This window comes from Acomys russatus, chromosome 21, assembly GCF_903995435.1.
Source record: "Acomys russatus chromosome 21, mAcoRus1.1, whole genome shotgun sequence".
Lineage (NCBI taxonomy): Eukaryota > Metazoa > Chordata > Mammalia > Rodentia > Muridae > Acomys > Acomys russatus.
Window position 1 is genome coordinate 56895145 of NC_067157.1, and position 18679 is coordinate 56913823.

The 18679-nt window shown below is 45.8% G+C and overlaps 2 protein-coding genes across 3 annotated transcripts in view; both read right to left on the reverse strand.

The window, feature by feature from the left end:
* Mpc1 (mitochondrial pyruvate carrier 1) overlaps positions 1-18679 on the reverse strand; it is a 363284-nt gene that overhangs the window by 85734 nt on the left and 258871 nt on the right. The window lies entirely within an intron of this gene.
* Positions 4708-18679, reverse strand: part of Cep43 (centrosomal protein 43) — a 29003-nt gene continuing 15031 nt past the window's right edge. For both annotated transcript variants that reach the window (XM_051164216.1, XM_051164214.1), the window contains 6 exons: positions 16393-16616; positions 14002-14114; positions 11772-11840; positions 8066-8105; positions 7275-7371; positions 4708-4800 (listed from right to left, as the gene is read on the reverse strand). In XM_051164216.1, coding sequence (XP_051020173.1) covers positions 4726-4800; positions 7275-7371; positions 8066-8105; positions 11772-11840; positions 14002-14114; positions 16393-16616 — 618 coding nt within the window. In that variant the 3' untranslated portion in view covers positions 4708-4725. The remainder of the gene's footprint in view (positions 4801-7274; positions 7372-8065; positions 8106-11771; positions 11841-14001; positions 14115-16392; positions 16617-18679) is intronic.

An 18679-nucleotide genomic window follows, 5' to 3' on the forward strand; every position in this document is an offset into this window, starting at 1 on the left:
TACGGTAGCAGACAGTTGATGTCGGCAGTTAACGTGGCACAAGGCAGAGATGGGCAGAGGGGTTTCAACCACCTCAACTGGGTGGGCAGCACACAAACAGTGCATGACCATGACCCTGTTGGGTCACAGGGACGTGCATGGAGCATATGGGACCTCCACTAGCTTAGCCTCAAAGTAATGACCTCAGCTTTTGTCCCATTTTGGCTATGGTCCTATAAAACCCCCAGATAAAGAAGTTAATGTCTTTTTCCTCTTGAAAACCCCTCCCATTTCTGGAGAGTTTCTCTCACTTTTTAATTTTTCCTGTAATTCTTAGTAAAACTTGCCTCCATTTTGTATATGCACGCAAGTGTCCATGTCTTATTTACCAGCAGTAGATAAAGGACTTATGAGCCATTAGCTGCAGAGCCATCTTTGGCACCCCAGATCTTTTGCGTCAAGAATAACTGTGCCAAGAAAGGTCTTTCCCACTCAAAAACTCACGCACCATCAGGTCCCAGCACAAGCCAACAGTAATGGTCAACATGTCCACCGAGTCCTTCAATCACATACAGCATGTGCAACACACATACTTCCCTGAGGTGCTGGGAAGTCAAACAGGAAACTCATTAACACTGAGTGTGTAGGAGACCAGATCAAGCTCCCAGCTGAGACCCAGAAACTAAGGTCATCTTGTCCACGCACCCTCATGCCAGTGTGGACTCGTCCCATTTCCCAACAAGAAGGGCAGGCCTGCAGGAGACAAACCTCATCTGCACAGCTGAGGTGCAGGCAGGCACACATGGACAGCACAGCCTTCTAGAGGCTGCCAGGGACCTTAGGAGGTGCCCCCTCTGCCTGGAAGTAGTGTCTGCCCTGCAGGATTACAGTGTAACTTTGCTGGAGGGAGACTGCCCAGCCTCTCCAGAACCAAGGCTGCCAGTGTAAGGTACATCCACAAACCGTCTTCCTGGTAACTAACTCCTTTGCAGGACTCTGCCCAGTGAGTTCCCCATGTGACTGCCTCAGTGCTCACCAAGTACAAGGGGCCTTTGACAAAGATTCTCAACTATTCTTACCTTAGCCTTTTTATAAATGAAATCCTTTGAATTCATCTGTAAGTCCATGAGTAAGGTTGTAATGCATCTTATTAGTCCAAGCCTTTCAACTCTGAATCTTAACCCAATGATTTAAAATCCAGATTCACTTGAGAGCAAGGTACAATGGTTGCACCCACAGCCCCAGACATTTAAGAGGCTGGCAGGACTGATAAACCCAACCCAAGCAACACGGCAGGAACCCATGTAAAAGGGGAAACAAAAAACAAAAGACAAAATCCACAGGGTTGGCAAGACGGCTCAGCAGTTAAGAGCTCTGCTAGAGGACCTGGGTTCAAGTCCTGGGACCTACACGATGGCCCATCACCACCTTTAATTCTAGTCCCAGAGGACCCAAGGCCACCTTCTGGCTTCGGTGGGCACTGTACACATCTGCTAGTCCAGATACTTACAAAGCACCCGCATGTTTTAACTCACCCATTCTTCTTTCACAGCAATGGGTTTTATAGGCAGAAAATGTCCTCTCAGTCTAACTAGCTGGACAGGTTTGTCTTCATCCTCTGTACTTCACCCCCCACTAACACTTTCCTGTGACGGGGCCCAGCAGCACAGCCTGTTAGTGCACACAGCAGAGAACCAACTGTGGGGACCTCTTTCTAGTGCAGTGCCCAGGGTTCGGCCTGCACCCTTCCCTCCAGAGGTGCTGCTCCTCTCCTGCTCGTCCCTGTCTACAGGGGTCCAGAGGCCTGGGGATGCCCTGCTTCTCCTTGTGCCATGGGAGGACATCTTCATGTGAGGGGAAAACTTCACCTGTGTTTCAGTCTGAGGGACCATGAGCTTCCAGAATCAGACCTGCACCTAATGACCCCATCTGCAGATGTCAAGCTGGCAAGGACACTATCCCAACTGGTGTCCTGGGCTTCGAAGGAGCTGCTTGGCCACCACGCAGCCCTTGCCTTCTGCAGTACTTAAAAATCCTCTTACAAAACCAAAATCCATTTATGAAGTTCACACTAGGGTCCACATGTTGTTTTAGGAAAATTCATTTTTAGCAAAGTTCCTGCTCTTTTGGAGCTTTCAGAGACCACACAAGGACGCGGACCACTCCAGACCGTGAGTGTTGTGTGGCTACTTCCCCCCAATCCACACACTCCTTCCTGTAGGGAGAAGACAGGCTCATATGCGGAGGAAGCCTGGAAACTCAGCAAGTTTAGACAGCTACAAATCCAGTGTCAGTCCTGTCCCCAAGGCTAGATACGCGGTGCACAGCTGCCAGAAAGGACTCCCTTCAGCAGAGCTGCCCCAAGGTGCTTAGGACACTCTGGACATAAGTGGTCATGCGTGTTGGTGTGGGCCCCAGTCAACTAACTAGTTCACCATGCTACACTTGAACAGTGTGCAGGGGGTGCAGAAGCTGGGTGGCCTGCAGTGCTCTGCTCCAGGACAGCAGGAACCAGGCGGCAGCAGCGTCTGCACCGTGAGCCACTGCTGCTGTATGTAACACGAGGGGCAGAAGGGTGCTCATCAAAATGAAATGGCACAGCATTATTACAAATCAAAGTCTTGTTAACATTTTTATTGTTGTTGTTGTTATTTGGTTTTTCAATACAGGGTTTCTCTGTGTAGCCCTGGCTGTCCTGGACTCACTTTGTAGCCCAGGGAGGCCTCGAACTCATAGCAATCTACCTGCCTCTGCCTCTTGAGTGCTGGGATTAAAGTGTGCATCACCACCACCCAGCTGGTTAGCATTAAAAACAAACAAACAAAAACACCAAAAACAAAAAACAAAATGAACCCAAAAAATAACAACAAAATAATCCACTATAAAATACAGGCTTACCACAGGCCAACATTTTAATTCACATTAAAAAGACACATTATTACATGCAGAATCTGTCATTTCACACACTAAGGCTTAATAGGCCAACAACTTCCTCTGTTGAGTCTCAGTACTCAGAATTACTCAACACCTGTATGCAGTGCTGACCACAAAGCTCAAGTGGACCTTTCTCTCCAGCCTCTCAAGTGTTACCAAAAGGTCAGTCACTGGGTAACAGAAGGCGACACATTGCACATCTGACTGCTGGAAAGTCTTTACCCTGTCATGCTCAAGGTCAGTTCACTCACTTGCAGTGCCTACCAAATATTAAACCATGTGTGATCCAGGCTCCAGAGGCTTTTACAAAACACTGAAAAGAGGACGCGGGCCATGCGGTCTCGAGCAAGCAGACAGCACCATGTTGGGGCAGACTGAGGACATAAATACACAGGGGCTTCCAGGCCATTTGGCCCATGTTCTGTCCTACTTCCTCTTGATGATTATAGCTCAGTTTCAGTTAAGTTTTCAGTGCCGGAGAGCCTGACTCTTCACTGCATTTTCACCCCCCCCCCCGTCATCACGGCTGGTGACTGTCACTGCACTACTCAGGCAACTATGGACTCACAGTGGCATCGATGCAGCTCACTCACTCAACATGGATGATTTCCAATCTCTCTTTTTTATTAATAAAGGCAGCCCCTCCTCACCCCCACCCCCCACCCCGCCCCGAGACAGGGTCTTTCTGTGTTAGCCTTGGCTGTCCTGGACTCGCAATAAAGGCAATTTTTAATAGTCATAATTGAAATAAAATGCATCCAAGTTTCACATGCTCCCAAGTTTTAGGTATGAGTGTGCATGCACTGGGCTGAGCTTCCTACTTCACATTTAAAATACTTTAGCATTGCAAATGCCAGTGGCCTACATCCCTGCAGCACTACATCATACAACAGTGTAAATTAACCCTGTCAGAAATCCTACTATTGGCTCTATTTTTAAAGGACTACAACGCAATTATGTACAGTATACAAAGTTTGTCAAACTGAATATACATGGTCTTAGGCCATTACTACTATTTCATTCCAATTTGGATTTAAATATAACCAACTTACAGATCTGAAGTACAAGCACTGCTCACTGGTTTCAGATGCATTTTGGTATTTAATGTTTGAAAGCATCTTTAGAAGTAATAAATTAAGACTGTAATGAAGTAATCTGTGTCTACTGAAGCTTACAAACAGCAGGAAGAACATGACCTTAAACGTAACTGTTATCGACAAGTCTATGAATTAAGAGTCCTAACCATTTCTAGTTTAAAACAAGCAAAACTAATAGCACAGAGTACTTTAATATAACCTTAATGGTCTAACAAACCTTCCAAATGGAAGGAAATACAAAATAAAAATTCGTATGCAAGTTAACTTGTACTGATTCTCTTGGGCGTCACGGATTTCCCAGGGCAGCTCAGCAGCCCTGGGCTGACCCACCTGGCACACACTCAGGGTCAGGGCTCAGAGACCCCGCAGCAGCCACAGACACACAGTGGCACAGACGATGGCGGTACTGATCCCTCTTTATTCTCTTCAGCACTGATGTTTCAGGGACTCTCTTCCTATTGAACCTGACTACAGACAATCTCCCTGGAGATATGCAGCTAAACCACATTAAGAATATTCAATCTCCTAGGCATGGGCTCATACAGGAAGTATTTTGTTTACTAAACTGAAAAGTTAACTTTTAAAAATATCTGCAGTCTTTTTGAAATGCAAGGCAGCAGCAGGAGCGGACACTCTGGCGAGAGCGACTGCTGAGGAGAACGGAGCCCACAGGTCCTCTGTCCTCTGTCGACTCCATGCTTCGCCTCCTTCCTGTCTACGCCACATCTTCCAGGTAATCAGCAACATCACTGAGCTGGGAAACAGTCAGGTCTTGTGTGAGGTCATCGAGCTTTGTTGTCCAAGAGAAAGAGCAAAATCAGTATAAATAAAGACTGGATCAATCTGTATATTGTTATAATTTAAATAGTTTTTAAAAATATGATTCATTGCTAATCCCAGCACTTGGGAGGCAGAGGCAGGTGAATCACTGAGTTCAAGGCCAGCCTGGTCTACAAAGTGAGTCCAGGACAGGCAAGGCCACACAGAGAAACCTTGTCTCGAAAAACCAAAATAATAAGAATAAAATAATTGAAAATTATGATTTATCCTCTGTAGCCTGTTTGGAGGGGCCAGCCCTGGACTAGAGATGGCTTACTGGGGAACAGGGACACTAAGTGAGAGCAAGTTTCTTCTCCAGACTTTATGACACTCACTCTTAAATCTGTTCACCTGACTCTTGACATCTTATTTTGTTATTTCTTTGGATACAAGGAAATACTAGAAATAAAATCCTTTTAAATAAATCACCTTCTTTCCCTCTTCTTGGTTAAGCAGCAGTCTTGGTACACAAAGAAAATTATTTTAATTATTGTAAGTAGCCTTAATTAAAGTTGTTATATTTTTTAAAAAGAAAATCAGAAAAGCCCACACACTGCAAAATAGATAAGACTGATACTTTGGATCTGCATTTTTTTTTTTACTCATTATTAAATAATGAACTCAATGTATTCCATTTTATTTGCAAAACAACTGAATACTGTATTAATGCTAATTTTAGACTAGAAGAAAGAGTGGGTAAAAGCTATGGATAAAAAGTGATCTTTCATAATCTACTGTAGATATCAGTTGCTGAGGGGCTTTTAGTGTGTGTTTATGCAAGTGAGCACAGCAAAGGGGCCTGGGCTTTGTTTCTACTGACACTGTGCTATCGACGTGCAGCCACGGCACTGACTTGGCTGACTCTGCACCTGGGTTCAGTCTGTTGATTAGTTCTACTGGCGTTATGTGCGCTCCTTTGTGTCTTATGTGTGTTTTGATCAAGCTGCCAGTAGACACCGTCAATCTCATTTCTTCCATCCCCGTTTGGATGCTTACTCTTCCTCTTGCCTGGCTGCTCTGGCTAGCATCTCTGGCACTGTGTTAAATCAAAAGGGTCAAAGTGTTGAATGTTGTGAAAATGTGAAAAATGGTATTTGTTCTTCAGAATTCTCATTTCTTCCCCTAACTGGCCCCCCCGGCCCACTCAGTGCTAGCTACTGCTGGGGACCACACAGGTGCTCTTCTGCTGAGCTAGCCTCCTTATGGCTGTTTGGAAATCTCTGATACTCCAGGAAGATGGGTCAGCAGCTGACCTTCAACATGAACTCTATCACAAACACTCAACAGACAACCCTCAGGACAGTCTTTGATAAGACTCAAATTGTGTCCTGACCTCTTATGGATGACAAATGGTGAAAAGGTAAGAGAAGAGCCAAATCTTTGCTTACACACTGGGGTAGTAATTAAAATGATTTCTCACCTGTTGTCACTTAAATATTACTATTTTCACCTTAGAAGAAAGGGAGATGAAGCTGGGCATGGTGGCACACACCTTTAATACCAGCACTTGGGAGGCAGAGACAGGTGGATCTCTATGAGTTCCAGAACAGCCAAAGTCTCTACTCAAAAAACAAGCAACAACAAAGATGCACTGCTTTCCTATGGCGCCCAGCATCTGAAGGAGACTTAGCTCAAGCCTGAGGCCTGCCTGCGCTGCAGAGTGCTCAAGCCCGAGGCCTGCCTGCGCTGCAGCGTGCTCAAGCCTGAGGCCTGCAGCATGCTCAAGCCTGAGGCCTGCCTGCGCTGCAGCGTGCTCAAGCCTGAGGCCTGCCTGCGCTACAGCGTGCCGAAGGTTAGCCTAGGACTTAAGAGTAGGACCCTAGCTCAAAAAAATCCAAACTAGAAAACAAAGAAATCTAAGACATTAAAAGTAACATAAGCCCCAATTTCTCTTACTCGCTTTAAATACAGCCTTTCTTGAAGGCCTTCTCACGTGATAGCTACCCTGTGACACAAAAGGCAGAACCCAGTCGAGCTGTGAACAGAGATGCCACAGCTCATCCCTTCTCAGTTGTGTGAAAAGCTCCAATGTGGACCTTAAGAATGCATTCCTGGCTGTATCCTCAAAGCAAGGCATTTCCTTCTGCTCTCCTGCCTCCTGCAGTTCTGCCCTGCCTTGGGCAGCCTGAGATGCCAGAAGCCCCACAGACACGACCTCCCCTTTGGACTCCTGATCCCCATTCCACCCACCCCACCCTTTTTTCCCCCAAGTCAGGGTTTCTTTCTGTAATGGCCCTGGCTGTCCTGGACTCACTGTGTAGACCAGGCTGGCCTCAGAGAGATCCACCTGCCTCTGCCTCCCCAAGTGCTGGGATTACAGGTGTGGGCCACTGCGCCACGCGCTTTTTGTAATTCTCAACCATCTGTACTAGTCCTATAAACTTACGAAGCCTCACAGCAAGTGAACAAACGGGCAGCCACACCACAGCCGTGCTAGCACCTTACTTTATCGCTGGTGTTGACATCGTCTACTCCCACAGAAAGGTCTTCCTCAATCTCTTCACCAATGCTTAGCTCACTTTTCTCTGAGCGATGGCTAGCACTGATTTTGAGAGGGGGGGGAAGGAAGAGGAAATCTGAAGAATATTATTGCTTAAATTTGAGAAATTTTTAATCCTAAAAGTAACATATAAAAAGAACACTAAACATCAATTTCAATGGCAATCACGCAGAAAGCATGGGCTTCTTCAGATGTCATTCACCACATGCCATTCTTCTCTCAAAAACACATTACAACAAGTTATTGCAGTAAACAGAAATCTCTAAAGATAACTTTCAAAGTTCCCAAGCATGCAATCAAAATTTTTCTAATTATATTTATACTGAAATTACGTTCATCTTAGTAGGCAATTCATACAGGAAAGCTCCCTCAAGCAGAATGTTACGTGGTGTCAGGTGCAGGAAGGCACTTGTCTAAGTCACAGCAGCAATGCCCAGCACAGCGACAAAGGGCACGAGGTAGTGAGCCTCAGGACAAGCACCTGACTTGGTTTCAAGAGACAGGCCCACCCCTTTATCTTATTCTTTCCAACACCCCAACACAACACACATGCTCCTCTGTATTGTGATAGAAGATGAAGAAGTCACTCCAAAATATAATTTTGGATTAACTATCTTTCTGTACTTTCAATCTACATGAAAAAGAAAATTAAATGCAAAGTAAACCCTAATATAATTTTGTCATACCTATATTTAGAAAGTAAAGATTTACATATTCACTTCAAAGTTTTTCTTACCTATTAAAATCATCAACATAGTCTTCATCTTCTCCAGTCCCTAGCAATCAGTTTAAGAAAAGAAATATGTTATTATTCACTTATAGAAAAATACTAATTTTAAGTAAGCATGCTTCCTGCTAAAACAATTCATTACTGAATGGTATTACTTCATGAAAACATATGTACCAAAACAGTATTTAAAATAGTTTTAGACCTTTAAATTTTATATCTATTGAGTATTTTTGCCTGTATGTATAGTATGCACATGTGTTGTGTGTGTGCCTGGAGTCCAAGGAGAAGAGTCTTGGAGTCCTTGAACCAGAGTTACAGTAGTGGTGAGCCACCATGTGGGTGCTGAGAAATGAGCCTGGTCCTTTGCCAAGAGCAACAAACACTCTTAACCTCTGAGACAAGAGTGAAAGCTGAAGGGAACTTTGTGTGTGTGTGTGTGTGTGTGTGTTCACATGTGCACATGCACATGCGTGTGTAGCAACGCTGCAGAATGGAATGAGAAGCTGACTCTCTGCTGGAGCCCCTGAAGATAAGCAGAGACAAGCTTCTGGGCTGCGCTTCTCTGGAATAAGGTCCAGCCACAAGGGCTAAGGGGCTGCAAGAGCTTAGAGAAAGCAGGCAGTGTGTGGTCCTCGCAGGGGAGAGAGGAAGAGAAGGTGGTAACAAACTACAGCCATGGCCGATTTGCAAGCATCACTATACAAACAATGGTGGCAGCTAATAATGCACTGAAGCCTCTAAGGACCAGTCACTGAGTCCCAACAGATGAGGAGAGCACATCAGGACAGCAGGAAGCTGCGGCCGCAGCCCACTCCTTTGCTTTCTGATACATGTAGTTAGTTCAAACTCAAGACACTGACTACTGTGCTACCACAGAGGCTCTCTGCCTTCCTAGTTAGCGTGCTCTAGAAGTTTATGTGGTGAAAAGAACACACTTAACAGAGCACATATTAAATTAGTGATTCTTATCATCTTCATTTTATCTCTGTGACATCCGCCTCAGCCCAAGCCTTCATCCCCGTCACCGAGCCTACCACTTGTTTTTTTCACTCATTCTTTCTTTTGACCAATATAAGCCAATGAGCTATTAAATAGTGGTTTTTATATTTCTTAATAATTAAAAAATAATCTTTATTTTATGTGTATGCATATTTTGCTTGCAAGTATGTCAGTGTACCACTTGTATGAGTGTTGCCCTTGGAGGAGAGAAGAGGTTATCAGATCCTCTGGAACTGGAGTTATACAGACAGTTGTGAACTGCCACACAAATGCTGGGAACTCAACCCAGCTCCAATGAAAGAGCAGTCAGTGCTTTTTAACTCTCCAGCCCATAAATAAATATTTAACAAAAACAAAATAAACACCACAAAATATGTGCGGAGACTACATGGCACTCGCAAAGCCTGAACTCACTGCCTTCCTGAATTTGTTACGGTTTACTTCTCTTGCTTTAAACTGTTTGGTTTTGTTTGTTTGTTTGTTTTGTTTGTTTGTTTGTTTGTTTTCGAGACAGGGCTTCTCTGTGTAGCCTTGGCCATCCTGGACTCACTTTGTAGACCAGGCTGGCCTCGAACTCACAGCGATCCACCTGCCTCTGCCTCCCGAGTGCTGGGATTAAAGGCGGGCGCCACCACGCCTGGCTCGCTTTAAACCGTTTGTAAGCACTCCATTTGTAAACTTTTGTTTTTACCTTTACTATACAGCATGCACATTTACGTACATGTACAATGTAAAATGATTAGCACAGTAAAGCTTATTAATGCAACAAATGATGCATTTTTTGCTTTAATTTTGTGGTATGAACACTTAAGATCTACTGTCTTAGAAAATTTCAAATACTCAGTATACTATCCTAACTGTAGTCCCCATGCTGGGTTTTAATCTCTAGAAGGAGTTGCCTACCTAACACGGTCTCACTGTGTAGCCTGGCTGGCCTCTGTCTCTGCCTTCCAAACAGTAAGATTAACGGTGTGTGCCACAAGACTACACACCTATTTTTAATTGCCTATTTTTAATTTCTGTCAAACTAAAATAGACTGTGTTCTAAAGCTGTATTTTTAAACTGTTCCTATGAAATCCAATCCCCACTGAAATGATGTATGAATAATGTCCAAGGGTACCACAGTGACTGAAGGCCCTGAGTGGCACATCAAGCTTCTATCTGTAATACAGAACAAGGCCCTTTCCTCAGGATAAGAATAAAACCAATTTCTTCCTAGGTGAGAGGTGCACACCACTGACATCCTGCTTGAAGCCAGTACCAACTCTATACTCCTCCCAATACCCAGAATCTCGTCGTACATGCTTCTAACAGAGTGCTGTGGTGCCACTAAACCAGAGTACTCATTTCTAGAGAATCTGATCAAGTCATATCTGTGTGTGCCCTGGACGAATACCCAGATTTCAACCCGAGGTGTGCTCAAATGCCAGCAGAGGTAAAATGAAGCAGGGGCCTGCCATTGTACTCCCTCCAGTCAGAGCCGACATCTCCAAAGGAGGGTTCATCTGCAACTGTACCTTAGCAGCAGAGCAGGGAACCCTCACTCTGAGAATAACAACAACGAGAAGGGGAGCCCAAACAAAGGCTTCGCACCAGGTGAACCACCCAGAGTGAAACACCATGTCAGAAGGAAGGGGACAGAGCAGCACCTGAAGTGTCACAGTCACGGAAGGGAGCAAAATCTAGAGGTGCTAGGATAAAGAATCCCTGCAGGTGTGACCACACCTAATGGGGAGGAAGCAGAAAGAGTTGGAGTGGGCCCACCTAGCTGGCCAGCAGTCACCAGGACTCAGGCCATGTGTGGAACAAGAGTCCAGGCAGCCCAGACAACGCCTATTCTGCAAATGGCAAGCAAAGTGACATAAAAAGGAAAGCAGCATTTGAGGCTCCCTGAAGCAGGTACTGTGATTATAGGTGTGCAGACATGTCTCAATCCTAATTAGTCTTCAAAGTGAGGTAGGTGTTACTGGCCCTGCTTAACAGAGGAGAAAGAAAGGCACAGTTTACTCCACGTCAGGCCATAGCTGGGATCGTCACACAACCTCTTTATCCTTCTTCACCTGGGTCCTGTGCACTATGTAGAGTGGTTGGCCAAATACAGGCGATATGACCTGCCCCATGATCTGCCCAAGTTCACCAGGTGCACAGCGTGCATGGCACTTTCTCCCCAGCCTGCCTGAGAAGCAGTGGTCTAAAACCCTCAGAGGCCGGTGCTCTCAGAACAGGGCCCTTAATTTAGCATCCCATCATATCCATAAACGAGGACAGGAGATGGCCAAGAGCCCCAGCTGCACCATTTTCTTATGTGCACACTGGCTACCTACACTTGCTCCAGATAACACAACAGCCACAGTTGCCCTCTCACAAGCCTGAGCCTGCACTAGGCTGACTCCTTGTGGTCTGGATCCTGTCCTCACAGCACCCAGAGTACAGACCTGTCTCCTGAACCAACTTTATCCACGCGCAACTGAAACCTCTCACTCGTCACCAGGTCTGGCTGCAGCCTCTTCTGAGGTCTTCCATGAAAGCCCCGGCCACGGGCACTTGCCTCCTACAGCCTCAACACCGCAAGGCAAAGGTCTGTCCAGCTTGTTGTGACGGCCATCCCCCTGCACTGGCTGAACTGACACAGGCCAACCCCTTAACACCTGCTGTGTGAAGCAGGAAGGCCCTGCACGTGGACTTTAATCAGGAAGACTGAAATCTAGTTACCAAGCCCAAGTGATCCGATTTTCTCACCAACCAACTTCAGATCCTTCAGGACCGCGCTTCCCCTTTTATCTGTGGACAGAAAGAACGCTTGCATCAAAGGAGCTCAGAACAACATTCTCTAAGTTTTCCATCGGATGGGGCAGCAACACCCCTAAGAGTACAGAAAAACCTAGAAAAACCTACAAACTGTAAGCAGTGGAAGCCAGAGCACGCACCACCATTCCCTGGGCATTTCTTACTGGGAAACGGCAAAGGGTTCCTGTGCTATGGACAGAAACCAGACCTTTTTTTTTTTTTTTAAAGATTTTATTTATTTTATGTGTATGAGCGCTGTATTTGTATGTACACCTGCAGGCCAGAATTAGATCTCATTATAGATGGTTGTGAGCCACCATGTGGTTGCTAGAAATTGAATGCGGGACCTTTGGGAGAGCAGGCAGTGCTCTTTTATTTATTTATTTATTTATTTATTTATTTATTTATTTTTTCAGGCAGTGCTCTTAACCTCTGAGCCATCTCTCCAGCCCGAGAAACCAGATTTTACTATTCTTTATTAGTTCACAATCATCAAAATAAAACCACACACAAAGCCAATTCTGTGTAGTCCGGCGGGATCTGCTTCAGGAAACTGCTGATGCTCAACACCTGCAGATTCAACACTGAACGGGCTGTAATTCGGTGAAGGCCACACAGGCTTTTTAAAGACTTGGCAATGTTGTCCCAGGGGTGGGGATGGGATGGGATGAGATAGGATGGCATAGTGCAGGAGGCTGGATAGCCTACACAGTGCTTACAATCTCTTGTCTCCGTGCCATACAAAAAGGCACATCAGAGGCAAGCCCCTGACAGCAGAATGATTCCTGTGGGAAAGATTAAGCTTTGTCACAGGTGGGAGCAGTCTTGGTGGGCTTTACCCTTGGGCACCCCATGAATACCTTGTGACAGACTGAGTGGAGCCATCCTGGGCCTGTAATTCAGGAAGCAGACCAGGGAACCTCACCTGGACTATTGTTTTTCTAATTGACCCTCAATGGGAGAAGGAGACCGCCCTTCCCATGTGACTCAGGTAGCTGGGGAGGAGAGAACAAGTTCAGCCTGGGCTGGAGCGTGTGTGGAGCAGCGGAACGGCTGGCCCATCACGGGGGGGGGGGGGGGGGGGGGGGGGGGGGGGGGGGGGGGGGGCCAGAGAGACACCTAAGGACCCGTCCCATGGAACGGATACCGGAAGGTTCACTCTTTTGTCCCTTAACCTTTTTCCTTCTTGTGTAAGCTAGTTGGGTTGTTTAATAAAGTTTAGTTATTAAGAAACAGAGCCAACAGATTCCTATAAAAATCACTCTGAGAACTTCTTTAAAGGTCGATGAGACATGCCTTACAGATTACAAATGCCTTGGAATGGGACAGCATCTCACTATCATCCTAAGGTGCCAATAATACAGATTACACTACACTAGAGATGCCTCCCCACAGCATCACGGTCTGGCGGGCGGGCAGCAGCATGCTGCAGCACACTCGTTGCCTTCCTTAGTGACCCTGTGGCTGAGCAGCTTGATGACGCAGCAGAGGGGCATGCATATTGCAGCCAGAGAGACACCAGACGAACATCTGAAGTATGGTTTCTATTGAATGTGCATCATTTCTGTATAAAATTCAGTAATTCTAAATCAAGCCATAGCTGTGTACTTATTCTTATAACTATCAATAGTCTAAACTAGTTAAAAAGTCAGCTTCCTAAAAATAGTTTAGTAGCATAGAAAAAAAAAAAAAAGAACTCAATGGTAGAGAATACTAAGTACATTAAAAATGACAACAACATATTGTGCAACTGATTAAAATTAGGATTGGCTAATTTTTTTGTTTGGGTTTTGTCCACCTGACATAAGCTAATCTTCCAAGAAGACTAAACAATCAACTGAGGAACAGCCTCCATCAGACTGGCCTGTGAAGTGAGCCTGGGGTATCTTCTTGATTTGTAGCCAGGCCCAGCTCACTGTGCAGGTGGGCCTAGGATACACCAAAAACCAGGCTGAGTGAGCGCCGGGGAGCAGGCCAGCGAGCAGTGTTCCTGTGGCCTCTGCTTCAGTTCCTGCCCTGACTTCTCTTCATGAGGAACTATAATTGTAAACTAAAATAACCCCTTTCTTCCTCAATTTATTTTTAGTCATGGTACTATCCCAGCAGCAACACTACAGTTATTTGGAGAAAAAGAACAGAGTATTCAAGTACTTACTCTCATTGTCTGTTAAGGACGGGGCTCCTGCCAGGGAGCTGAGACCGCTCCTTAAGGGGGGTTTGTCAGACAGTGAGGCCAGACTTCCCACTTGCTTCCTAGGTTCACTTCTCCTAAGAGGAAGCAATTGACAGTTAAATGACAATTTCAGGCCTTGTCACTAGTCTTTTACTCTGTACACATAAAAAAGCAACTTAAAGAAGATTTATATGTACACAATGGCTGGAAGTGAAAAGGGTTTTACAGGGTGAGAATCATAAAGGTGCCTAGAGGGCAGTGCAGGCCGCAGGTCCACCGCAGTGAAGGACCCAGACAGGCAGCTTGTCAGTGAAGCTCTAGCGCCCTGCACTGGAAGCTGCTCGTTACCTCTCAAGCCAAGCTGACCTTTGACTCCTGCACCATCTAGGACTTCCTTGAGAAGGCACTCCCAGACACCAGTGAGCATTAGGTCTCAAACACACATACTGTTCCGGAAGCAGCAGGGCCCCTCTAACCTCCAGGGGTGTTCAGTCCACAGCTGCATGCATCCCAGTCAGCTCACGCACAACTCCCCAGGCACTGCCATCAGGGCGTACACTGGACACCTCCATTCAGTGGTCTGCAGAGAACTCTATGGCGTTCACCACTGGACAGCACTGCAGGAATTCTTTGTTCCCTTATACCAACCCAGGCTTTCCCTTACACACACACACACACCCCTCCCATTTTTTTAGGGCGGTTCAGGGTTTCTCTGTGTAGCCTTGGCTGTCTTGGACTCGCTTTGTAGATCAGGCTGGCCTCAGATTCACAGCGATACGCTTGTCTCTGTCTCCTGAGTGCAATTTCTCCCCCTTTCACCAGGTTTCTTGGACCCATATGCTGTCTAAGTCTCCACACCTCAATTCTCTGTACCCTTTTATAACTCACCAGGAATTGTCATTTTAATCCTTTCATTCCAATACTTCCTGATCTATTTTAACCTTTTTTTAAAAAGAATTTTTATTTATTACTATATATACAGTGCTCTGCCTGCACATACACATGCAGGCCCGAAGAGGGCATCAGATCACATTATAGATGTTGTGAGCCACCATGTGGTCACTGGGAATTGAAGTCAGGCCCTCTGGAGGAGCAGTCAGTGCCCTTAACCTCTCAGCCATCTCGCCAGCCCCATTTTAACCCTTTTACCAGCCACATTTCCAATCCAACAAACTGTCAGCCAGAGTCACCATTCGCCTCCATGTGGCTAACCTCAGTGGGTGACTTCCAGTAGATGTCACTGCAGCTGCTGCTTCCTGTCCCTCCCGCCCCAGTTCCTCAGCCTCCTCACCTCACTGAGCTCAAGTGTGCTTGGCCCTTCTTGTCCTCTCCCTGCCTACTGATTGGCTTCAAAATTCCCTGTGCCCTGACGCATCCCTCACTGCTCTCTCCAGTGCAGGCTATCCCTAATCTCGCCACAGACTGCACATCCTGCCCACCAACGCCTGGACTCTAACACGTCACCACTCGGAACTCTCGTGTCACCCATCTGACCCAGCTTTCCCCATTTCCACCTCTCACTATGGGCTTTAATCTCCTGATTATTCAAGTTTAGAACCTTGAGAACCACCCTGGTTATCACCTGGTTTCTGTATTTATCTGCCAATTCATTTGCAATTAACCTTAAACCACCTACTTTCCATCACTTTACCACTCTGCTCCCGAGGAATCAACAGTCTGGAAACCTTGCATGAACTTGGCTCAGCAGCCAGGATCTGCTTGGGCTGCATACTGGGTCACGACATCAGGGCTTCCAATCTTAGGAAAGTCACACGCTTGTGATCAGCTTTTCACTGCACCCACCTATCTCACACAGCCCTCTCCCCTCTATAGCCACACTGTGTCCCCTTTACACATCCTGCTTCCTCTCTCGGGAGAGATGCGAACCCAAACTCCAAGTGGCTTGCTCTCTTCCTGTGGCTGCTGGCTCAGGGGGCACTCCACAAGTAACTGCCCCAACTCCAGCCACCTCTGGTGAGCTCCTGAAGCTGACAAGGGCCTGCACCCACAGCACTGCCCATCATGCACTGTGTCCACTGTAAGGTTGAGTCTTGCTGACTGCCTGACTCCCTCAGAGGGTCGGCTCCCCGCGGCAGGAGTCAGAACTCACTGCTGCACCCTGAAACAGCTCCTAGACACGGTGGGTCTGATATACAGGCGTATCTGCTGAAATGGCTCTTACCTGGTGTCTTCAGTATTCTTGCATTACAACATACTAGGCTTTACTGACCCAAAATCAGATTTATGGATTCAATAATTATAAAGTTATTAGCATATTATTAGTTTTAAAATAAAAAGTGAAAGCATCTAGAAGTTTTGTTTTTAAACCCTGAGTCAGACAACCTGAAGCAGCAGCCACCGCCGCCTACTTACCAACCATAAGTTTTTTCTGGTTTAGGAATGGGATCATCAAAGAAAGAATCTTCTTCCACATCATCTTCGTCTGGACAAAGACCACTTTTGTCTTTGGCATCTCCAGTGCTGTTTAAGAAGGACGCAATTCTTGTCTCGTGGGCTAGTGAGTGCAGGCTGCTTTTACTCCTAGGCTCCGACAAGGAGACGCTTGGCTCACTCTGACTGGTCTCATTGCTGGACTTCTAAAGAGAGAGAGGTCCTCTTGGTGACAGAACTTCTAAGATAGTATAAGCAACAGTCAACGCAGGTGTGTGTGTGTGTGTGATGTGTGTGCAGGCGTTTGTGTCTGGCCTCTCAACAACAGGAACTGCAGTACAGCCCTAGGCTTTCCCACTTCTTCCTTCCCTTCCTTTCTAATGATGTCTTTACCATGCCTGTCTCCCTTAGCAACCTCCTCCTCCATAAGCAGTTTCCCCTTCTCATCCTCTATGTATGTCCCTGTTGCATAAAATACCTTAATGTACCTCCAGCTTGCAATCAGGAGAGCACTGAAGTTAAGAAGACAGGTGCACTATCCATCAGAAAGGAGAGCGGTTTCTGTCCAACACCACATAAGGCTTCAAGTTGAGAGGCATGGTCTTTGAACGCTCACATTCCAAAAGCAGACCCTGGCTACAACAACTACCTTAATCCAGGCTTTGCTGAGCTACCTACTGACCTGACCCCTTGTAATATACACAAGCGGGGATATAAGTCCTCTACGTACTTAAACCAAAGTTAAGAATTCCTATTGAGGAAGCATTCCTATCCTGCCCCACTGATGGAAAGTAAGGTGAGCATGAACTATTACAGTGCTTGGTTTACCCTGATGACTACAGCATAGTTTTAGTCTATACCTGGCCATACCTCTTTTAGTCCAAAAACATTTCTATCTATATTAATAACCACAACCACAACAACAAATAATGCCAGTAGCAACAGCAATGGCTGACAGTTACGGAGACTACTCAGGTTATACATGCAGGATGTGTACAGCCTAAACAAGGCATTAGTGTAACTGTAGGCAAATGGTAAAATGAACATCAGGTTAGCCCCCCTTTCCTCTTTCTGAGACAAGGTCTCATATAGCACAGGTGGCCTTGAACTTGCTGGACAGGTGAGGATGACCTTGAACTTGATCTCCACGCCTCTTACATCTCAGTGACTGCGGTTACAGGCACCTGGCCTACACCCAGCTGAGGTCAGTTCTTACTACTCAGCTTATACCCTTAGCTTAGCTTTATCAAACTGCATCTACGTGGGCTGAAAAGGACGACTTCCAAGGACTGACTTTATATGCTACCGAGTGTAGTAGTGTAACAGAGCCCTGTGTTGCTCCAAAAAGGCACTCATCTGAAATGAAGAACTGGATGTTAACTGAGTGATCTTAGGGAATGCTGTTAAGATATGAACTTCCCTAAGAATGAAATGTAGGTCAGTATGCATACACTGAGTTACAAACAGGCTGGGACAGAGCTGATTAGCAGCAAGGCGAGGCGCTGGGCAGCACAGGTGCTACGCAGGTGACGCTCTGTCTTCCCGCATGCAGAGAGCACAGCATGTCTTAGGACACACACATTTTTAAACTCAAGCTCTTGGGTGGTTGCCAGATGCAAGACATACTCTAGACAAGCTCTGGGGCCTTGGACAATAGCTATAGAGTCTATGGGCTATCAACAGGGATAAACTAGTCATCATAGAGAGATGTCTGGAAAAATAAATTATACAAGACATCCTTTGAAACAATATAGGAAACTTTTGAATACTCTAAAAATTACCTTGCAACTTGCAAGTTTTCCTGATACTGTGAAATACAGATGTATGATTACATATATCTAAATGAAATTCACATCAGTTTCAATTTCTGATTTGAAAATGTTTCAAAAATTTTTCAAAAGCCCTACAAATAAATGTCTTCACGACTTAATGATATTTAAACACATTCACAGAGTCTTTGACGGTGACTGTCTTCTTTAGGACTTTGCTGAAAATGTTTAACTGGACGGAAGCAGATTGAGACAAACACAAAGCACCATCACAAGTCAGTGGTTCCAGGACATGTTCTCCTCCTCACATCCGCACACAGATTATAGGTCACTGAAGAGTACAGTGATTAGTGCTTGTCCACAGACACCATCTGTCTGGTTTAAGGGACACTCTTACTAGTGATGCAAGGACCACTTTAGAAAGATAAGCTTCCTGAAGGGCATTATAGCAGGGCATATACGTTTTGTTATGGTTTTTTCCAGACAGAGTTTCTCTGTGT